The sequence below is a fragment of the Lissotriton vulgaris genome, chromosome 9 (assembly GCF_964263255.1).
Source record: "Lissotriton vulgaris chromosome 9, aLisVul1.2, whole genome shotgun sequence".
Taxonomy (NCBI): domain Eukaryota; kingdom Metazoa; phylum Chordata; class Amphibia; order Caudata; family Salamandridae; genus Lissotriton; species Lissotriton vulgaris.
The window spans coordinates 496520978-496545777 of NC_141697.1; the positions used below are offsets into that span (position 1 = coordinate 496520978).

Below are 24800 nucleotides of genomic sequence, written 5' to 3' on the forward strand. Positions count from 1 at the left end.
TCCGAGATGTCATCAACTGCTCCTTCAACACTGCCACCTTCCCGGAGAGCTGGAAGCATGCCGAACTCAGTGCCCTCCTGAAGAAACCATCAGCAGACCCCACCGACCTCAAGAACTACCGCCCCATCTCGCTCCTCCCGTTTCCTGCTAAAGACATCGAGAAGACCGTCAACCGACAGCTTGCGCCTTCCTTGAGACGAACGGATCCCTTGTCCCCTCGCAGTCCGGCTTCCGAGCCAACCACAGCACCGAGACCGCCCTCAACGCAGCCACTGACGACATCCGAGCCCTGCTCGACAACGGGGAAACAGCGGCCCTCATCCTCCTGGACCTCTCCGCAGCGTTCGACACTGTCTGCCACCGCACCCTAGTACAACGCCTCAGCAACATCGGAATCCAAGAGAAGGCTCTGGAGTGGATCATCTCGTTCCTCGCCGGAAGAACCCAGAGAGTCCGCCTGCCCCTGTTCAGATCCGAGGCCACTGAAGTCATCTGCGGCGTACCACAAGGATCATCACTCAGCCCCACCCTCTTCAACATCTACATGAGCCCCCTCGCGGCCATCGCACGCCAACACAACCTCAACATCATCTCCTACGCCGACGACACTCAGCTGATCCTCTCCCTCACCAACGACCCAGCCACCGCCAGAACCAACATACACGAAGGGATGAAAGAAGTAGCAGAGTGGATGAAGAACAGCCGTTTGAAACTTAACTCAGACAAGATGGAAGTTCTCATCCTGGGACCATCTTCCTCCACCTGGGACGACTCCTGGTGGCCCCCTGCCATGGGCAACGCACCCAAACCAACGGACCACGCATGCAACCTGGGCTTCATCCTGGACTCCTCCCTCTCGATGACCAGACAAGTCAACGCCGTCTCGTCCTCGTGCTTCAACATCCTACGCATGCTCCGGAAGATCTTGCGATGGATCCCCACCGGAACCAGGAAGAGGCACTCGTCACCAGCCAAACTACAGAAGAGACTCCAGCGCATCCAGAACGCCTCCGCACGACGCATCCTGGACATCCCCCGTCACAGCCACGTCTCCAGACACCTGAGAGACCTGCACTGGCTGCCCGTCAACAAGAAAATCACGTTCCGACTCCTCACCCACGCACACAAGGCCCTCCACGACCTGGGCCCCAGGTACCTCAACAACCGCCTGACCTTCTGCACTCCCACCCGCCAGCTTTGTTCGATCAGCCACGCCCTCACTGCCGTTCCACGCATCCGAAGAGCCACCATGGGAGGAAGATCCTTCTCCTACCTGGCAGCCAAGACATGGAACTCCCTCCCCATCCACCTCCGTCAGACCCAAGACCACCTCTCCTTCAGGAAGCAACTCAAGACCTGGCTGTTCGAGCAGTAGCAGACCCCCCCCCCCCCCAAGCGCCTTGAGACCTTCCGGGTGAGTAGCGCGCTATATAAATTTCTTGATTGATTGATTGATTGATTGATTGACTCACACGGACGGGTACGAATCGTACGGCGATGGCTCCTGATGAAAATCGGACAGACGTTTTTTTTCCCAGATGGGAATCGGCCCCTACATGTTTTTGATTATATTATATGAAATGTCACAATAGTGTATTAACAATCTATTAGCCTGAGAAATTTGATTGTATGCAGGCTGTTTCCCCTTGCCTGAAACCCACTTCATTTTCATGTCACACCTGTCTATATGTGGTAGTAGGACACAGGCTGTGTCCCACTTGACATTGTATAGATAAACTGACAACATAAATATATGACTTAATAAATATAGAATTAATTTGATCTATATTTATTTCTCATGTGTATCCCTGACTGTCTAGGGACCACTGTTTTAGGAAATAGCATAGTTTCCATGACAGCATATATATATATATATATATATATATATATATATATATATATATATATATACATATATATATATATATATATATATATATATATATATATATATATATATATGTCATTTGAGATGTCACCAGTGATGTCATCAGTGATGTCACTGACCATGTCATGAATGATGTAATATGTGACATCATCAGCAGTGGATTGCGGGTGCGCGATATATAGCTAGTGCAACTAACTATATATGGAATTTCAATGGTTTTGTGTGAGTAAAATAAGGTTTTGTAAATGCGAGTTCCTAACTATATATGGTCTATAACCTATGGTTTTTTCAGTGAATTTTCAAGGTTTTGTAAATGCTAATTCCTAACTATATATGGTCTATAACCTATGGTTTTTTCAGTGAATTTTCAAGGTTTTGTAAATGCTAATTCCTAACTATATATGGTCTATAGCCTATGGTTTTTTCAGTGAATATATATATATATATACATACATATATAAACATATATCATCTGTATATCTATATAAATACAAACATAAATGCATGCATACATATACTTATATGCATACAGATGCATGTTATTTACATGAAAGTTGAAAAAACACTAATAAAAGCAAAGCTAAAAAGCCACCTCATTACAAACAGAATGGCTTTAACTTAAACGAGGGCGAGATCTATTGCATTGTCAATGCTTGTTTACTTTGGTTCCATCAAGAAGGCATTCAGATGTGTCACACATTTGCCATGAATTCTGAATGTTAGCACTCTAGTTGCACATTAGATCACTGTAGTAAAGCTACTGCTCACCAGGGACGTCTGCTGCTGGTATTCAAAGTGCATGTTTCAGTCTGCATGTCAGAATTTTTTTAATGAAATAGAAGAGGATTTGAGAAGTCACTCAAAATGATCCCTAATTTTTCTTTCTGAAGCACTAATCATACTTTCTATGGCAAAATTAACTCCCTCATGTTGTTCCTTTTTAAATTGAGTGTTTTCAGACTTACCACTTCATTCAAATCAAGATGGCTTCTGGTGTGCCATACTTTTGTCATAAGTAAGACTGTTAGCGCTCTAGTTGTTCTTTAGAACACTCTGGGACATTCTGTCATTGGGCTATACTTGGGGTACATCTGGGTGATATTTGGGCTACATTTAGGCTCTTTTGTCTCTGGTGGCCATCTTGGGAGACTGTATGTCAGAATTGTTTAATGAAATTGAAGAGGGTTTGAGAAGTCACTCAAAATGTGCCCTAATTTTTCTTTCTGCAGCACTAATCATAATTCATATGGCAAAATATACCCCCTCATTTTGTTCCTTTTTAAATTAAATGTTTTAAGAGTTACCACTTTATTCCAATCAAGATGGCTTCAGGTGTGCCATACCTTTGTAATAAGTAGGACTGTTAGCGCTCTAGTTGTTCTTTAGAACACTCTGGGACATTCTGTCATTGGGCTATACTTGGGCTACATCTGGGTGATATTCGGGCTACATTTGGGCTCTTTTGTCTCTGGTGGCCATTTTGGGAGACTGCATGTCAGAATTTTTTAATGAAATAGAAGAGGATTTGAAAAGTCACTCAAAATGTGCCCTAATTTTTCTTTCTGCAGCACTAATAATACCTTCTATTGCATAATATACCCCCTCATTTTGTTCCTTTTTAAATTAAATGTTTTAAGAGTTACCACTTTATTCCCATCACGATGGCTCCAGGTGTGCTATACCTTTGTAATAAGTAGGACTGTTAGCGCTCTAGTTGTTCTTTAGAACACTCTGGGACATTCTGTCATTGGGCTATACTTGGGCTACATCTGGGTGATATTTGGGCTACATTTGGGCTCTTTTGTCTCTGGTGGCCATTTTGGGAGACTGCATGTCAGAATGTTTTAATGAAATAGAAAAGGATTTGAGAAGTCACTCAAAATGTGCCCTAATTTTTCATTCTGCAGCACTAATCATACTTTCTATGGCAAAATATACCCCCTCATGTTGTTTCTTTTTAAATTAAATGTTTTAAGAGTTACCACTTTATTCCAATCAAGATGGCTTCAGGTGTGCCATACCTTTGTAATAAGTAGGACTGTTAGCGCTCTAGTTGTTCTTTAGAACACTCTGGGACATTCTGTCATTGGGCTATACTTGGGCTACATCTGGATGATATTTGGGCTACATTTGGGCTCTTTTGTCTCTGGTGGCCATTTTGGGAGACTGCATGTCAGAATGTTTTAATGAAATAGAAAAGGATTTGAGAAGTCACTCAAAATGTGCCCTAATTTTTCATTCTGCAGCACTAATCATACTTTCTATGGCAAAATATACCCCCTCATGTTGTTTCTTTTTAAATTAAATGTTTTAAGAGTTACCACTTTATTCCAATCAAGATGGCTTCAGGTGTGCCATACCTTTGTAATAAGTAGGACTGTTAGCGCTCTAGTTGTTCTTTAGAACACTCTAGGAGGCTGCAGTAGAACACAAAGGAATCAACTGACAGTCTCTGTCCTTGTTGGATGTACATGTTTTACTGAGAATGTCAGACTTCATTTTCACATGACTGAGAAAGATAATGTGAATTTACAGAAAATATGCTTTCAGTTTAGCTTATAGATCCCCTTCCAAACCACTGTGGGAAAATCATGAGATATTAGTTTTCTTTCAAACAATATTCATGATATCACAGCAGAAGGTTTTTTTGACATGGTAAAATCACCTTAGAACCCACCACAATTCCTAAAACGAGTATGGTACCATCAACAAATGATTTATAATGTAACTAAAGTCCTAAAACCCTCTATTAACTACAATGCTTTTTAATGAGGTGCTATCATGTTTATTGGTCCCAAGATGGCTGCCAACACTTCTTGGATGAAGTGCTGACAGCCAATCAGATCAGATGTGTGGTTAGGCTCCGCCCAGATATATATCTTTTTTTGAACCTAAATTACTCAAAATCAACTGGAGCACATATATTGAGACCTAGCAAAGGCACATCGGGCTAACAGTCCCTACAATTTAGCCAAGTTTCGTGCAAATCCATTCAGCCGTTCGAGCTAAAAGTGAGGCCAACCGCCCTATGGAAATTAACATGGGAAAAACATGTTTTGGGACCCCCCTTTTTTCTCGGCCCCCCCTTGATGAAACCCCCCCCCAAATTGTCAGGGGCTGCTCAGAAACAAAATGTTCCATTTTCCTGAAAATTTCAGCCAATTCCGTCGACAACCGCCAAAGTTATTAGACATAGAATTTTCAAAAATCCCATAGAGAAAAAATCCTAACTATATATACCTACTGGCGACCGCCAGTATATATACATATATATATTACCTACATTTTGTTTCTGAGCAGCCCCTGAAAATTTGGGGGGGTTCGGCAAGGGGGGGCCGAGAAAAAAGGGGGGTCCCAAAACGCGTTTTTCCCATGTTAATTTCCATAGGGCGGTTGGCCTCACTTTTAGCCCGAACGGCTGAATGGATTTCCACGAAACTTGGCAAAATTGTAGGGACTGTTAGTCCGATGTGCCTTTGCTAGGTCTCAATATATGTGCTTCAGTGGATTTTGAGAAATTAACATTTAAAACAAGATATATATCTGTAACAGCGCTCCGGGCTGCGCTCCGGTTCGCGTACTTTTCGCGTATCGGAACTTTGCGAAGCGAAGCTGATTGGCTCTCCGGTGTCTGTCAACATTCTAAACAGTCCGGAGCGGCCGCCATCTTGTCTCTCGGTAGGATCGAGAGACAAGAGGAGGCCAAAACAAAGGGGGAAATGAAGGAAAGGGGGCAAGGTAGACCCCTTCTGACCCCCTAGGATTGATGAGGGGGATATTATAGAGCCACGCGGGGACCCAAAAAAAAAAAAAAAAATCTGATTTTTTCGCCGTAGAGACGCGTCTTGGTACGCGAACCGGGAAGCTAACCGGCAGTGTAACGGGAGTTTGAGGAGTAGCTGATTGGCTGTCAACATTGTAAACAGTCCGGAGCGGCCGCCATCTTGTCTCTCGGTAGGATCGAGAGACAAGAGGAGACCAAAACAAAGGGGGAAATGAAGGAAAGAGGGCGAGGTAGACCCCTTCTGACCCCATAGGATTGATGAGGGGGATATTATAAAGCCACGCGGGGCCCAAAAAAAATAAAAAAAAATTCCGATTTTTTTCGCCGTAGAGACGCGTCTTGGTACGCGAACCGGGCAGCTAACCGGGCAGCTAACTGGCAGTGTAACGGGAGTCTGAGGAGTAGCTGATTGGCTGTCAACATTGTAAACAGTCCGGAGCGGCCGCCATCTTGTCTCTCGGTAGGATTGAGAGACAAGAGGTGGAAAAAAAAAAGGTGTAAATGAATGAAAGGGGTAAGGCAGACCCCTCCTGAAACCCTAGGATTGATGAGGGGGCTATTAAAGTTCCCTGCGGGGCATAAGAAAAAAAATTGCGATTTTTCGCGGTAAAGGTGCTTCCTGGTACGTTAACCGGGCAGCTAACCGGCAGCGTAACGGGAGTCCGACATATTGTGTTTTTTGAACGTTTGTGATATGTGCACGTGTGGATTTTGTCTATTTAAGGTTAAAAAAAATATATATATCTTTAAGCGTGTTCTGGCGCGCTTACGTTTTGGGTTTGGTTTGCGCTGCAGAGACGATACGTCACGGTTATGCGATGCATCATGAGGCGTCTCACGGGCTACGTGATACGTCACTTAATAAAGAATATATTTTACAGCTATAGATATTAGCTTTTAAAAAACCAATGAAATTCACAGAAAAAACCATAGGTTATAGACCATATATAGTCAGGAATTTGCATTTACAAAACCTTGAAAATTCACTGAAAAAACCATAGGTTATAGACCATATATAGTTAGGGATTAGCATTTAAAAAACCTTATTTTATTTGCACAAAACCATTGAAATTCCATATATAGTTAGTTGTACTAACTATATATCGCGGACCCGCAATCCACTGCTAATGATGTCACATATTACATCATTCCTGACATGGTCAGTGACATCACTGATGACATCACTGATGACATCTCAAATGACATCACTGATGACATCACTGATGACATCTCAAATGACATCACTGATGACATCACTGACATCTCATTTGACATTACTGATTACATCACTGATGATATCATTTATGTGATAATACATCTTCAGACTCTAATATAACCTTAGATACACTCAGTGTAAACAGGCACTCACAGACTGTCACACATCCATGGAGTTACTCACACACCTAGTCAGTCATGCAAAGAATCAATCACATCTCCATTTCCTCAACTATACAGTTATACACACCTTACTTATTCAAACATATAGTAACACATATTTACTCTCTTATACAATCCTTGATACAAGTTCACAATGATTCATACAGCCACTCACACATTCACTGGCTCTTATGTTCAGTTATTTATATATGTCAACTCTCACATGGAGTGTGTTTTACATATGTACTTACTTTGACATGTAGCACTGAGATATCCATTCACTCACCAATATACTCATGCACACAGTCAACGGTCCATACAGCTGTTTCTACATGCACTTTTGAACCCATACACCTAGGGAATCAACTGCTCACACATCTATGCACAGAGTTATACACCTCCCAGCCACCCACACACATACTCAGTCTCCCATACAAATACTTGGGCAACCATTCAATAACCCATATAGTTACTGATATAGCTACTGATTTAAACATGCAGCAGTTTACAGAACAACATAAATAATGATTGCCAAATTAAGACACTTTAATCACTAACCCATACACTCAGTGAGACACATTTAATCATTCTCTCATACAGTCAGTCATGCACCTACTAAATCCTTCATCCAGACACTTATACATCCACTCATTCTTCAATATGTAAGACATATTTTAACTTTACAGAAACATACAGTCACTGGGTGTTGTCATCAATGATGTCATCAGTGATGTCATCAGTGATGTCATTTGAGATGTCATCAGTGATGTCATCAGTGATGTCACTGACCATGTCATGAATGATGTAATATGTGACATCATTAGCAGTGGATTGCGGGTCCGCGATATATAGTTAGTGCAACTAACTATATATGGAATTTCAATGGTTTTGTGCAAATAAAATAAGGTTTTTTAAATGCTAATCCCTAACTATATATGGTCTATAACCTATGGTTTTTTCAGTGAATATATATATATATATATTTATACATATACATATATATATACACAAACACCTATATAGCGGTATACACTCAAAATATCGAGTTTTTAATATCGAGTTACATTAATATTGAGTTAAAAATATAGAATGGACACAATATCGAATGGACAGAATATAGACTACAAAAATATCGAATAGAATAGCATTATTATCAAATTAAAAATATAGAATGGACAAAATATCGAATGGACAGAATATAGACAACAAAAATATAGAAGGGACAAAATATAGACAACAAAAATATAGAATGGACAGAATATAGACAACAAAAATATCGAATTTGAGGTAAGTTAATATTAATTTTTTAATAGTATTCAATTTTTTAAAATATTTTTTATGTTAGTATATGTGTGAAAAGTGTATATTTATTTTATAATTTATTTTAATTAATTAATTTTATGGTATTTAATTTTTGCGTAATATAATTCTGTAGCGGGTTGTGGGTTTATAGGGGAATAGGGTGGGAAGTAATTTAATTATAATTAATTAAATATGTTAATTTATTTATTGGTACTTATTTTGAATTAATTGTTAATTAATTGTTAATTAATTAAAATATAATTGTAATTAATTAATTGATAATTATGTTAATTTTATTAATTTATTTTCTGTAGCGGGATGTGGGTGTATAGAGGAATAGGGTGGGAAGTAACTTAATTATAATTAATTACATATTTTAATTTATTTATTGGTATTTATTTTGAATTAATTTATATTAAAATATAAAATTGGTAATTTAATAAAATATAATTGGTAATTTATTTTAATTAGTTGATTAATTGATAATTATGTTAATTTTATTACATTTATTTTCTGTTGTGGGTTGTGGGTTTGTAGGGGAATAGGGTGGGAAGTAATTTAATTGTAATTAATTAAATATTTTAATTTATTTATTGGTTTTGTATTGTTGTAATATTTAATTATTTTTTAATTGTTAATTAATTCATTGTTAATTGGTAAATAGTTTGTATTAATCGGTAATTATTTGTAATAATTATTTTTTATTTGTATTTTTAATTGATTCATTATTATATTATATAACATTGTTAATTACTTTTAGTTTATATGTATTTGGTATTAATATTTAATGTATTTTTATTCATATATCAAGTATTTACTTTCCCTACTGTTGCGCTCTCTGGAGTGTGAATAGTAATTTTTACCCCTACGCTATCCAACGCTTTCCCTACTGTTGCACTCACTGGAGTGGGAATAGTAATTTTAACCCTCCCGCTATCCAACGCTTTTCCTACTGTTGCACTTTCTTTTGTGGGAATAGTAATTTTTACCCCTACGCTATCCAACGCTTTCCCTACTGTTGCACTCTTTGGAGTGGGAATAGTAATTTTAACTCGCCCGCTATCCAACGCTTTCCCCACTGTTGCACTCTCTGGAGTGGGAATAGTAATTTTTACCCTCCCGCTATCCAACGCTTTCTCTACTGTTGCACTCTCTGGAGTGGGAATAGTATTAATTTACCCTCACGCTATCCAACGCTTTCTCTTCTGTTGCATTTACTGGAGTGGGACTAGCAATTTTTACCCTCCCGCTATCCAACGCTTTCTCAACTGTTGCACTCACACTGGAGTGGTAATAGTAAATGTTACCCTCCTGCTATCCTATGGTAAAAATATAGTATATTTTTTATTAATATTATGTTTATATATATATGTGTTAAAAAATGTAATTGTATGTTTATTTATTTTTAACTTAAATTATTTATTTATTAATTTTAAGGTTATTTAAGTATTTTAAGTATGTTTATGTTAATTATATTTACTATTTCATTACTTTTACATTACTTTTAAGATATTTAAAAAACTCGATATTTTGACGAACTATATTTTTTACATCGATATTTTTGATTCGATATTTTTGTACTTAACTGTTTGGAGATAGGAAGTCAATATTTTTGTATTCTATATTTTTTACTCGATATTTTGCTACATCGATATTTATGACATCGATATTATGTCAGTGATCCAGAGGTCGATTCACCGCCCTTTAAATCCTGCTGTGCCGCTTGAATTAATTCAGGCAGCACAGTACGAGATTCTTTGAAACAAAACTAAGTCCCTGCTGTCATCAGAGGATCAGTGTGAACATGAGTCTTCACAACACTTTGATAAATGTGCTTGCTTACCCGAGTCTCTCACAAAACCATGACATTTATTTATTTTTGTAAATAGTGGCCGGACGCTTGTGACTCTGCTTTTCAATCTGTTGAAATACTGCAGTGTCCCCTGAGACATATGCTTGTCTTTCAAGCATTTTGATCAAGACACGCTGGGGATTAAGCAGGTTTTTCCTCCCTGCACGCTGGCCTCTCAGAGACACTGCATGCAGGGAATCCTTGAAAGTTTCTCAGTGTTTTGGTATGCCAATACATATTTAATTCATATATCTGTTAGTCCTTAATATGTAATGTATGCAATGCTCTAAGGGATTCCTTCTGCTATATTAGGAACATTATGGTTTATTTTACGATTAATCTTGATTGTACTTCCCTATTCAAGATGGCAGACCCATTTGCAATTAGGCTTTCCTGATTTACACTCAATAAAGAGAGCCCAGTTTGGGCCCAGTTGCTTAGATGGCACACCCATTCAGAATTAGGCTTTCCTGATTAACACTCACTAAAGAGAGTCCAGTTTGCTTATTAACTGGATTGTGGAATCTTCGTCTTCTCCTGGCTCTTTTTGTTTTCTCCATGCTGTTCACCTTGCTGCTTGGCAAAGACAATTAAAAGGTTTTTACTGTCTCCAGTTTTTACCTTCTACTGTAAAATATTTGGTGGATTAATTCCATACTCTTCGTTTCATTCTGTCTTCTGGGTTAGTTTCTGGATGTAGTAGGTCAATCCTAGGCACCAAGAAGAGCATATACTCGGTACCAAAAGCACCTGCTGTTGACAGTCACTCACATCTTGACTCACCTTAGAGTAGTATTTCTCTCTCACTGTTGCTGTTGTGTGTAATATTTTACCTTCTATTGAGTGTTTCACTACAGTGCATGGGGCGTGTTGTTTCCAGAAGGAGCAACTACTGGCTGGCATGGATTGTTTAGTGAATGCAGAAGCCATCTTGAAAAGAAGGCTTTCCCTGCTAATAACAACATGTTAAAGCCCTTGTTACAAAGTTGTCGGAATAGGCTAGAGTATGTACTACACGTGGTAGATGCCATTGCCCCAGGATGAGGTGTGTACCTCTTTTTTTTTTAAAACATATTTTATTGATTTTATACGGTCATCTTACAATCAAAAGAAAAGCATACCACAATATTCATATCAATCAAATATGCACCCATATTAATACCAAACTCACCCCTCAACACCCTCCCCCCTACATATTCGGTGGTGTGGGCACATACAAAGTCTCATATCCCACTGTATTATCAGTTGTCCAATGAGCTTGCAGGCATTGTTCCTTGTTCGTCAATCACATGGTCATGCATTGCTCATTCCTCACCCTCTTCCATCTGCCAGTCCCTTAAGCCCTGAACCAAGGCCTCCCATGCCCTAGCTACCTCCAGAGCTTTATCGTTACCCAAGCACGCAGCCTGCCAGATCCTCACCACACTCTCACAATTCGCCCATTTACAGAATTCCTTGTGCCAGCGCCTGCTCGAAGGCCCCTCCTGTGCCTTCCAATGCCAGGTTATTTCTTGTTTGGCCAGCAAGAGGCCCAAATCAATTATTTGCTGGTTACTTTTGTTTTAGCCGTGTGTGGGAACCAGTGCAACAAAAAAGTGGCCATATCGTACCCTAGTTGCCTATCTGTAACTGCATTCAAAAGGTCCCCTACTTCCACCCAATAACCCCCCATACGTAGACACAACCATATCATATGTTCCAATTTAACATCCTCCTCTAAACACCTGGGGCATGCCGTGCCTTGGACTTGGAAGTATTTTCTGATCTTTCCCGGGGTCAAGTAGGCCCGATGTAGAATGAAAAACTGAATCTGCTGGAGTCGAGCGTTCCTGTTGAAGTGTGTACCTCTTATTCCTAAAGGAAAAGGGAGCATAACAGGCATGATTGTTTTTTAATGCTCCAAATTCCGCTTATTTCTCATTTTTTCCGAGCCTTTTCCTCCAATAAATTTCAGAACGTTTGACCTGCTGGAATTTTCAGGGGGAAACTGTGTATGTGTGTGTAGTATTGGGGGCATAATTAGCACACACCTCCCAATTCTGATCTCTGTGCAAACACGTATTTGCACAGGGATTGGATAGCCCTTGGCTCGTACTTAACGCGTAGAACAGTGATAAGAAATTATTACTTCAAGTTGAATCTAAATAAGTAGGTAAATGCACAAAAACAAAATTTCCGGTGTTAGTTTTATTTCATAAAAAGGCTAAATGAATGACTTACTGAAAAGCAACTCACGAAAGTATTGTAGTGAATGTACATATTTATCCAGATTATACTTTAAGAAAGCATTTCTATTTTATAAAGCTTGTGTTGTTTTTTTATTTTTTTAGTCGTCAAAAAACGTTTTCTTCTCCCTTTTCCATGCTTATAATGGCAGTCTTTTTCGGCCTTATTTTTTTTATTATGTTCTAGCTTCTGTCTTCCCTCATTCAATCTGCAAACATGTTTGAAGCAAGACCGAGCTTGTCAGGCTAGTCCTTAATGTCACTATATTCAAATAGGACAATTTGTTAAGTAGTACATCAGTAACCATTCTGTTACAAGGATGTTAGAGCACTTTGGGAAACAAAGTGTCAGAAAATGTTATTTTACATTTTTTAATAGACTATTATATTTCTTCTGTCCCGTTAAGTAGGACCTGTACTTCTCTTGTTTTTTTTTTCAGGGAGGGTTTCTTTTGTTTTGGGATTCTTTTGGTTAGTACGTAGCCTTGTATTGGTTGTGCATTCATGGTGGTTTGTGCATATTTAGGTTTCTTTCAGAGGGGTGTAGATTATTTGGGGCCTTTTTCTACCAGTGTTTGTCCTTTTTCCTTTTGCACTTACATATGAGCAAGCTGACCTGCTGACTTTGCACCAATGGTGATTTTCCACTGAAATATGTTTGTGCATCTTATTGCGATTCGTTCTTCAACATTTACTTTGATTATAAATGTAAATGTCCAGTATTTGTAAAGTGCAAACAATTACACAAAGGTGTCAAGGCACTGGGGGCCATCGGGAAGATTAAGCGAGCTATTGCCCAGAGTCACATGGTGCTGGGCAGACCCCTGCCACCGGAGCTGGGGATTGAACCGTGATCCCAAAGTCCAGCGTCAGTCGCCCTGGCTGCTGCGCCACACCTCTTGCACAACCTGAATTTGTGTTGCTCATAAACAACCTACTCATTACACTAAAGGCAATTGTTGCATGTTAATTTGATTTGGCACCCAAATATGATTTTGCTCCTAAATGTGATACCACACTACTGGTTACTTTGCATCAAGGGTGCAATTCCACCTAAATATTATTAAGCTTATAAGTCTTTTTTATGCTCCTACACTAAAGGGTAATTTTGCACCTCAATGTAGTGTCAACCAGAGGTGATATTATACTGATGCACACATTTTACACCAAAATGTGACAGTTCACTACTCAATTTCCTCTGCACTGAATAGGTTTCCATTTAAATGTAGTACCATATCCTTGCTGACTTTGCATCAATGGTAATTGTACATCTAAATGTATTTGTGCACTTCAATGTGATTGTTGCTACTAAATGTATTTTTGCATCTAAGTGCCTGATTTAGAGTTTTGGCCGATGGGTATTCTGTCACAAACATGACGAATATTCAGTCCGCCTCATTACAAGATATATGATGAACTTTTAATTAGGTGGATGGACTATACAGCACATTTATGGAGGTGTAACCTATCAGTAAAACTCTAAATCAGGTCCCAAGAGCCTTACACTCCTGTTGTTCTTGCAACAACAGTGAGTTTGCTCATAAACGTTATCTTGCAGCTAAATGTGTTTTTTCACTTAAATATATCTTACCATTTAAATACATTCCCACACTCTTGGTGATGCTGCAACGAGGGTGATTTGGCATCTAAATATATTGTTGGTCCTTAATGGGATTTTAGCTGCTGAAAGTAATTTCAGACTCCTGCTGATGTGTCATTTAGGGTAATTGTTCACCTTAATGTTTTTTCTACTAAGGGGCCGATTCTGATCTCGCTCGGAAGTGCTTCTAGTAGCATCCGCCAGTAGCGAGTCGAACGTGTGATTTCCGTGCGACTCGTACAGCTGTACGAGTGAGCAAGTACGATGCAATAATTGCCTTGCTGCCCGACTGACTCGTACCCGTCAGCGATGCCTCCCGAGCGACTCAAAGATGTCCGACACTCACTGTGCAATGCGTTTGATTTCCGACCAGCCAAGTACGATGCGCGATGTGAGCAGCCGGTGTGAGTCGGAGCCTACGGCTCATGGAAGCTCTGGGAAGCGTACTTCTGGGGTCCGTGCTGGACCCCCTTTACTCTGAGCCCCATGACTCAGTAAGCGGGGGGACCCAGAGGTTCCCCTCACCCATGCATGTATGTTGCGTGGGGCACAGATGTGAACATGCGACAAGGGGCACACTTTTCCAAGACGTACGTTTTTCGCGATGGAACCCTATGCACGTGATTTACAGCAGGTTCCCATTGACTTCAATGGGGCTCCGAGCGAGCCGAGTCCGTCAGTGCTGCAGCAAATCTTACTCTGTCGCTCGGAGCACCAGAGCACGAGTCGGTCAGAAAGCTCTATGGGACAGAGTCGGTTGTAAGGCTTTCCTAACGAGATCGGAATCGGCCCCTAAATGTAAAACGGGATCCCGGTTAGTTACTTTTACTTTAACTGAGTTGAGAGGATATAATTTAACTGTGCTTGCTAGGGCAGATTGATGCTTCTGGATTTGACATCCAGCTCTGGAGACTGTGGTAAGAGGTTGTTTTGTGGGATCTGTAAGCACAGTGTATTGGTGTGTGTTTTCGAGATAATGTGCATAAATGAATGGTCACAGCTGTTGGGAATGCCTGTGGGCTGTTAAAACCTTCAGTGGAGAGTCAGTTTGTGTCCTTATGTCTTGGTGCTCTTGAACTGCACTGGTATGTCGGGTGATGAATGGAGACTATGTTGAGGGGTAGTGGTGACTACCAGAAGGGCTCTGTTTGGTCTTTGACAATTTTTCAGTCTGTACTAGGGCAAGTGTAGCTTAGCTCAAGACTATCAACCAAGCTAGCATAGCTTATGTTGGCATTATGCTGTCTTGTTTTACTCTTCTATGGGGCTGTAAATTTTGATGGGCAAATAACGGAAGATTACCCGCTGGTGTCATAGTCAATAGAGATGGATGTTAGACATGGTATCTGTTTTAATGTTCATAGCTATGGTGGAAGCTTTTTGGACCTCTAGGGTTTCAAAAGAAAAGTTACTGACTTGTAATGTTAGTATTGCATTGTAGGTTTCTCCAAAGGGGATATACAAGTTAGAATATGCCTGCCTGTGTGCAGGACGTTTTTTCTCTAATTTGAAGAAGCACATAAAACCAACATTGCAGTTTAAACCCTAACCTTGCTACCTGGAGAAAAACAGAGAAACCATGCTGAAAATGAAGGAAAGTACAGACAGGCAAGGCAGCATTATTGAAAAGCTAGACAACATACACTGCCACTTTAAGGAACTAGCAGTTTCCTTATACCATCATAACTTGAACTGGCGGTTGCTCCACATTCTCAGTTCTTTTTGATAGGTGTGAATGGATCCATGTATTTGGACAAGTTACTCTGTGTGAGAAGAGGCCACGGAGGTCAGAAGCTCATTCATGATTTAAATAAAGATACCCATGATACAAAACTATGAGTAGAAGTAAGTAACTTTTCCTTCTGTTTTGTTAGATCTTCATTGTTAATGATAAACATCAGAATAGGCTAGCAACCTTATCCCAGGAAATCGCAACTTCAAAGGAGGAATGCTGAAAATTCCTAAATGTCACATCAAAGCCCCCTTCTTGAACTGCTGGTTGGCAGTCTCTAATGTGTATTCCAAATCCAAAGTTTTTATCTAGGTCTGTGTGATCTTTATGCTACTGATTTCAAGAAAACCTGTTTATGCTAATTTTCCATTCTGTTATTTGACTTTATTCTCAATATGGAACTTAGGTACTCCTCTTTCCAGTGCCACAATGAAATGATTAGAAATGCAACGCTTTCAGCACTGAGGTTGAACATATTATGACTCCCACTTTTATTTATATCGCACAGCAGCTCCTCTTTTACCTCCTCTGAACAGAAGACAAAGGCACTCATACATTCATACTCAAATGTTTCCTATCGGACAGCAACCTACTTAACCTTTACAGGACATACATATCTATAACCCATTGAAATTTGATTAGTCAGACCACATCTTCGTTTCTTTCAAAATCTTGGCCTTAACGCTCACTACCTATGCTAAACAGAAAACATAAATAGATAGTAACATCAACTTCAAACACCCTGACAACATGTATTTGCAAGGGTCATAAGTCAGACTTTAATATACTAACCCATTCAAACACAAGCATGAACAAATGTACACAAACAACTTGTGCTTTGCCTCTGTGCATTCTGTTTCTTTTTGTGCCTCCTGTGTCTGTGTTTGCCAGTGGTTATTAAAACATTTGTGTTAGGTTTTAGGAGTAATTCTGATACTCTGAAAAGCTACTCTGAAAAGTTTTGTGTGATCGTATCATGTGGTTTCTATTCAGATAAATGGATGCGCAACGAAAGGCATGAGATCTGGGGGCAGATGTATCAAACGTTTTTTTTTGTCGCAAACGCTGCAAATCTGTACAAAGCAGCGTTTGCGACAAAAAAAATCAGAAAATGGAATGTATCAACTAAAACGCATCGCAATATTAAGGATTCACAAATTTTGCGATTCCTTAATATTGCTTAAGCATTTAAGGAATCGCAAATTGCGATTCCTTAAATGCTATGTAAGAAGCAATTAAGTTTTGTAAATTTACACTAAGAAATCGCAAATTACCACCAACTGGTAGTTGGTTGTAATTTGCGAATTCTTTTACAAATGCACTTTTTGGCATTTGTAAAGGTGCCATGGGGTGCTCATACATGCCCTTAGGGCATGTATGTGCGCCATATGCACACACATGTAAATTTCAGGGGTGCAGCACGGTGTCCTTAAGACACCCTTGCACCCTTGAAATTATTCTTAATTTGCGATTAGCAAATTGAGAATTGCAAATTGAGAATAACTTCACATTCCTTCCTATGGGCCTCCTGACCCATAGAAATGAATGGGAAATGAATCCTTAATCGTGATTAGCAATTTGCTAATCGCAATTAAGGAATTTTAAAAAATCGCTAAAATATTACGAATTTTTATATACATACCATTTTGTAATTCTCATATAGCGATTCTCAAAAAATTGCTAATTGAGAATCGCAAATAGGTATTTTGACACATCTGCCCCCTAGTGCATATGGTATCCAAAAGAATATCTACAATAGAGATAATTTATTGTGCATGCCTATGTAGATGTATTCAAACGTTTGGCCAGGTCTAATTGTACAAAAACATCTCAATAGATTGAAAGTAAACTTTAAATAAGACATTAAAACTCTTCACAAGTAACACTAAATTCTACTATATAATGAAATGCACATTTCTTTGATTCAATTTTAAATTGAAATTATTTTGTCTTTAAATTTACGTTAACAGTATCAACAGGTTTTTCAAGAACAAAATGTTTCTGAAATTATAGAAGGAGATAATCCGATTAAAGGGATGGATTATGGAAATAGGTAATGTATGTTCACTATTCTTTAATATGTCTTAAAATTTTTGCCCATATTATAAATTCATGCAGAAAATATGATGTAACCTTTTATCAGAATATTGCCCTTCAGAAACAGAACTGTAATGAATGATGTTAAAACATACAAAAGGTTTGAGGCTAAGATGGCAGCTCCTATGTGAGTTCCAGCGGACCGCCAGTGAATCTCCATTGCTGCAGAGTAGAAGCCTTCCACAACAGAGAGTATGTAAGTCGGGAGAGGCGCATGAATAAATTGCCTCTCGCTCGACACTCCAAGCGTAGAGAAAGAGCCCAATTGTAATGTGGTATTCTTGAGTGCAGAGTTGCATGGCTCCCAAGATGGTGACACTTGCTTTTGGAGCTCCATAAGCCACTCCCTGCATCCATTCCAGCTCACCCTCAGGATTCTAATCAGTTGTTTTCCCAATCTGGCTACTGTTGATCTTACCACCTGCCCTCTTCTATTAATCAACAGCCCTATCCAATGCTCCGTGAGCTCCATTACAGAAACGGAGCACCTCTACCCAGTAAATAAGAGCTGGCCACAATTTCACAGAGCACAAGCTTCCAGCTACAGAAGGTAGCAGTTCTTTGACTTTCACCCATTAGCTCCATTTGCTTCATGTGATTTTAAGGTACTCCTCGGTCTCTCACTTATTCTTGTAGCTCCACCTACACTGACGTGTTGTCAATTCCAGGCCGCACTCCAGGGTTAAACAGAGATACTTATAACCCAATTTAAATAAGCAGCAGTAACAATTCATTAATATTGCTGGAAGACTCATTTGCTTATTATATGCTTCATTTGGACCTATTAGAATGCTGTTCTGTCTTTGATCACTTACCCTTTGGCGTGTTAAAAAAACTCTAACTTACCACGTTCCATTTACTTACTAGGGCAGATTCCAAATAGTTGGTGCCTTGGATAGGGAGACTAAATCAAATCTCAAATGCTCAAAACAGGAACCTCCGACCCCTAAATCTCCAATAAATGACAAACCAGTTTCTCTTCCAAGCTTGAGGTGATTCTGAAGAAACTCAATACAGTTCACGATATAGCCCACAGCAGAAAAGCAAACATTGATCTGCTCCAAGTCCAAGTAGTGGATTTTCTTAAAGAACGTAATGATCTGACTATAAGGATGTTGAATGCGGAGACCAGGATGAGCACGGTAGAGGACTACAACCGTACACACTCTAAACAAATGAAGGTCTTGAAGAAGTCTCTCTGTTGGCTTTAATGTGAAATAACCAAATTAGGAGATCAATCAATCAATCAGGGGAATTGTAACCGCACTATTCGCCCATGAGGGTCTCAAGGCGCTGTGGGTGGTGGCTGAGCAGCTTCATTCAGTCGAAGAGCCAGGACTTGTGTGTCTTCCTGAAGATGTTCAGGGAGGGGGCGCGTCTGATGTCGATCAGGAGCTCCTTCCAGGTCTTGGTAGCGATGTAGGAGTAAGCTGTTCGACCTGTTCTGGCTCTGTGGATGTGCGGCGTTTCGGCGAGGGCTAGGTCAGCGGAGTGGAGGTTTCTTTTTGGTAGGTGGAAGGAGATTCTTTCATTGAGGTATTGGGGACCGGTGTTGTGGAGTCATTTGTAGGCGTGGTTGAGTACTTTGAAAGTGACTCTCTTCTCAATGGGGAGCCTGTGGAGGTTCTGCAGGTGTTGGGGGATTTATTTGTGTTTAGGGATGCCAAGTGTGGTAAATAAAAGACTTAATATTTACACTGCCGGAATTTCTATAGTTATCAAAGAAAGGTAATACATAAAATGAGGAGCAGAGTCCGTGGTCTTCGAGTTTAAAGGGTTTTATTCCAGAACTCGAGTTAAGGGAGAGCTCCTTCACCAAGCGGGTTCAGGAGTAGTCTGATTTACTTGGAACATAACAGCATTTATATACATTTACGAGTACAATCAAAAGAAGGAGTTCCCCGGACTTTGATTCAATCATCCATGATGTAATCATACGGAAGACATGGCATGCTTGTTCTCGTTTAAAGAATAACTTGAATTACATTTAGACATAGACAAACACATTGCATCAGGGTGATTGTGGTGACAAGTTACAGAGTTACTAGTGTCTGGGGACAGAGAATCGAGGCATTGTTACTGGGTCATTTCTGTCGGAAAGGTAAAGAGGATGAGGCATTGTGCGTTCCTTGCTTCCATACAAGGGCGGTGATGTTCCACAATGGTACGTGTGTGCAGCTGGGAAGATGGAGAATGGGCCGTAGTTAACTATTCTTCTTCGTGGCTGTCTCGTGTGCTTGTTTAGGATTTCCCTTGATTGTTGACTCAACCCGTGGCTGTCCCCGCAAGCTGAGAGATCATTGATGAGCGAGGGCTGCTCGTTCTTTGGTAAAGTTAGGGAGGGGGGGGGTTTTGGCGAGGCAACCATCTAACTGACTCCGTTCTGTTTTAAGGGAAAATATCGAACGGGACGGAAAACCTGTAAGATACATGATGGCTGGCTATCATTCTTTGCATGTGTCAATACAACAAAAAGGAAAACAGGCAAAAGGGAGGTATAACAGGTTCGTGCTTGAGTAAAAAAATCGGTTTGCCTGGTCGGTGTTAGGGTGGATAGGGTGCATGATGGGACACCAGGAAGAAAAAAAGGAGTTTTTAGTCAACTTCCACATTAGGACGAGTCTGGCTGTGGTGTTATGAATGGTCTGGAGTTTGGGGAGAATAGACTTGTTGATCCCGGTGTAGAGGGCTTTTCCGTAGTCGAGTCTGCTGGTTATGAGTGCGTTGGTGACGTCTTTCGTGATTCGGGGGATCCATTTGAAGATCTTTCAGAGGATGCTGAGGGTGTTAAAACAGCTGGAGGCGACAGTGTTGACCTGTTAGTTCATGGAGAGGGAGGAGTCGAGGTTTTGGGTGTAGTCAGTGGGGATGGGAGGGCTGCCGAGGGAGGTGGGCCACCAGGTTTTGTCCCATGCAGAGGGGGAGGGTCTGAGGACGAGGACCTCTGTCTTCTCCGAGTTGAGTTTCAGGCGGCTGATGCTCATCCTGGATGCAACGTCCTTCATGCCTTCCTGGAAGTTGAATCTTGGTGAGGGAGAGGATGAGCTGCGTGTCATCAGGGTAGGATACTGTGCTGAGTCCGTGCTGTCTGACGATGGCAGCGAGGGGGTACTCCGCATTTGATATCTGTGGGTTTGCAGAGGAAGGGCAGGTAGCCTGATTCTTTGGGTTCGGCTGGTGAAGAACGAGCAGATCCAGTTGAGGGCCGTTCCTTGTATTCCGGCGTCGCGGAGTCTGCCGGTGAGTGTTCAGTGGGAGACGGTGTTGAAGGCTGCTGAGAGGTCAAGTAGGATCAGGGCCGCTGTGTGTTTTTGGTCAAGAAGGGTGGGATGGCATCTGTGGCAGTGAGTAGGGTGGTTTCAGTGCTATGGTTGTTGAAGAATCCAGATTGGAAGGGGTCCAGGTTGGATTTTTGTTCGATGAATTTGTTAACTGTGCATTGATGGTCTTCTCAGTGACTTTAGTTGCAATAGGACGAGAGAGGTGGGTCCGTAATTCTTGAGGTCCGTGGGATCAGCTGAGGGCTTTTTGAGCAGGGGTCTGACTTCTGTGTGTTTTCAATCGTCAGGAAAGATGCCGTCTCGAAGGTGGCATTGATGGTGTGTCATAGTTCTGGAGAGATGGAGGTGGCACCTCTGTGAAAGATGTGCGGTGGGCAGAGGTCCATGGGGATTCCTGAGTGGAGGCTTTTCATGGTCAAAATGGTGTCTTTGGTGATGACTGAGGTCCAGGATGCGATGGTATGATGGCTGGCATTTCTGGAGAGGGGAGTGGTTTCGGAGACGAGTGTCTGGTCGTTGGAGTTGTCGTAGAGGCTCTTGATTTTCAGATGGAAGTAGGATCCGAACTTGTTGCAGAGATACTGGGAAGGGGTGATGTCCTTGGTTTCGCTGGCCGGCTTGGTAAATTCCTGGATGACTCTGAAGATGTCCTTGGCATTGGTGGAGTTTAGAAGGATTTCGTTTTGCGTGAAGGCCCTTTCGGAGGATTTGATGTGTTGGTGGTATTCCGTCATGGCGTTTTTGTAGGTGGTGGGGTCTTCAGGGTTTTGCTGTTTCTCCAGTTCTTTTTGAGGCATCTGCAGGTGCGTCTGGATTCTTGTAGGTCACAGTGAACTAGGTGGCCTTCCTGGGTTGCTGTCTGTTGGGGTAACGTAGGGTTGCGAGGTTGTCTGCGCATTTGGAGATCCATCTGTGGAGTTCTTTGGCTGTGAGGTTGGTGTAGGAGAGTAGGATCAACTTCTTATAGTTACCCCCACTTTTTAATGATGTATCACTGTTTTCGACTTAGACCGATTGGGATCCTGCTATCCAGGACCCCAGTCAAGTTGCTTTCTCCACTAAATTGATTGCATGTACTTTAGGTACACTCCAGATTGGATATTGGGGTACACTTATCAGTCCCTAGTGTATGGTACACCATGGACCAAGGGCATAGTTACGCCAGAGGCCTCCCAGGGGCTGCACCATATATTATGCCACCCCTGAGAGACCATTAAACTGACACCACAGGTCTGCTACAGCAGCCTGTGCAAGGTGGTGCATGCATCCCTTACTTAGATATAGGTTACCTATATCTATTCTGAATCACTGCACATATAATCAGTGACCCCTATGGCAGGCCTTATCAACCCTGAAGGCAGGGTGCTGGTTTTTTTGTGAGAGGGTGCCCCTTGCGTGAGCAGAGCCCCTCTGCAGCCTTCGGAATCTATTCCCGGGGTTGTCTGTGACGCAGCCAAACCATATATACTTAAGTGCATTATAATTTCATGGTAAATGCTAACTTTAAAACGGCTACTTAGAAATGTGTGATGTTTAGTGTCAAACACCTTAGAATCATACCTCCACACCAGTAACTGGTGTGGGAGATATGATTCCTCCCTTGTAGAACCACTAATGTGGGTCACCGGTCTACCCGGTAACAGCTTTCTCAAACTGGGCATCACAAAATGGATGCTCTCAGCCACAGACACATGTCTGCCCTCCTGCTGCTGAGCTGAGCTCGAGCAGGGGAAGGCTTAACAATAGGTTTCCTGTCACAGGGAGGTGTGATCACCTCCCAGACAGTATTTAGTGTATTGGGGCCGGGTGGGTGCACTCTGAGAGTGCCTGAAAGTCTGCACTGGGAGCACATTTGGTGTCCCTGTGCTTAGTCCAACTCAAACCGGTTACAGGAGCCATTTGCTACTGCTCTGGTGTCAAACTGGACAAAGGACATGGGTGTAACCACCCCTCTGTCCTGACGCTCCCATTGGTGAGTCCTCAGAGTTTGTCCAAACCCTTCCTTGGGTATAAAGTAGGAACCCTGACTACAGGATTTTAGATTTTACCTGGACTAAACTCTGCAAGCAGAAACCAAGTACTTTGACGATCTACATTATGCTGGATGACAGAAGAATTTCCCTTGGAGTAAAGGAGTTACTCCCCTGCTGAAGCAGACAACGTAGCACATCTGACCAATTTGCATCTCCCAAGCTCCTGAGAACTAAGAAGATTTATGCAACACAGGAGGTAGGTTCCTGAGCATTTCTGAAGTTGATATGCTCGCTCAGCAATTCTGAGACCAGTATCCCTCGTGGGGACCATGCAACCCAAACCCCTAAGAACCGTGTACTTTTGCAGCAGCATATGCTTTTTGGCAAACCCTGATGCTGTTCTTTGGGCATTGTGTAGTCCTGACACCAAGCAGTATTTCCACTGAAGATTTACGGCCTCCACTCCACGAGTGCTCCGTGGACCTGTACTTCGTGATTCAGCTTGAGGTCCCTTCGTGATCTCTGGTCCACTGGCCTGTGGGTCCCTGTGAAGGTAACTTTGATTCCTCTTGGGCTTCTCTGGTTGCTCTAGAAGTGCTCTGACTCCCCATAGCTTGGAGAGTTTCCAGGACCTTGCTGGTCCTCACCGTGACTTGTTTCCTCTGCCCACACGGGTTGCATTTGCCAAGGATTGTTGGTGTTCGACCCATACACTGACCCCTCAGCACTCAACATGCTTTGTGGGACAGCTCACTGTAATGACCGGATTCTCTAACCAGATGGGATCAGCTCCTAGGAGCCCCTCCAACCCAGTCGGAACGTAATCACCTCCCTCCTTAGAACGTATTTACAATGGGTATAGGTATATGTATGTACATCTCGTACCTAAGGATGGGGAAAATAGCAATACACATGCATAGGTTTTCTACAATATCCTATTCATACCAACTAGTCTCACGGCCACTTAGGCCCAGACTAATCTACCCTGGGGCAGGTCTGATTATGTACCATCACACACTGATCACCCTCAGTGCTCACTCGACACGCAATCCGGCGTGCCATTCACACTGGGCTGCAGTCCCGGTGCTCTCCTTTTATCCGGTCCACAATCCGGCGGACCTAAACACTGGTCTCCCTCCCAGTGCTCGCTTACTTACAACCCAATCCGCAATCCGGCGGATCTACGCACCAGGCTCCCACCTGGTGTTCTCATTAACGCCGCTTACCAACGACGATCACTCTCCTATGAATACCTTTGGAAGAAATCTCTCATTGGCTACTCGGGATGATACTACAATAACATGAATTAGTACGGCTTTTCAAATTGGAGTATGTACCTTCTGCTCTTGGCATCAAATGGTCCCTCTCTCCCTCATTATTCAGTCACCTCTTACCTGACCGGGATTTACATCCGTTCATGAAAACAATGTCTGACTAGAAGACCAGGTTACCCTGATTGAACAAGAATACAAGGCACATGTCGGTTCACTAAGAACTGGGGTATTTTATTGCAATGATTATAAACACAATACTATACTATAACATATATATATCCTGCAAAGAAAAGTGAAAGGTTAGAATGTGCACACTATGGGGAAAAAGGTCGATGTCACCTTAGTAATGTGGAGTCTGGGTTCAGCAGTCATCTAGGTTCCCTTCTCGTCTGTGCCTTGGCTCGTCTCGGAATCA

At 41.6% G+C, this 24800-nt stretch overlaps 1 protein-coding gene across 1 annotated transcript in view; it reads left to right on the forward strand.

Annotated features, from left to right (window-relative positions):
• The window catches only part of C9H14orf39 (chromosome 9 C14orf39 homolog), a 1344786-nt gene that overhangs the window by 480378 nt on the left and 839608 nt on the right, over positions 1 to 24800 (forward strand). The window contains exon 8 of the mRNA XM_086939475.1: positions 17731 to 17813. Coding sequence (XP_086795601.1) covers positions 17731 to 17813 — 83 coding nt within the window. The remainder of the gene's footprint in view (positions 1 to 17730; positions 17814 to 24800) is intronic.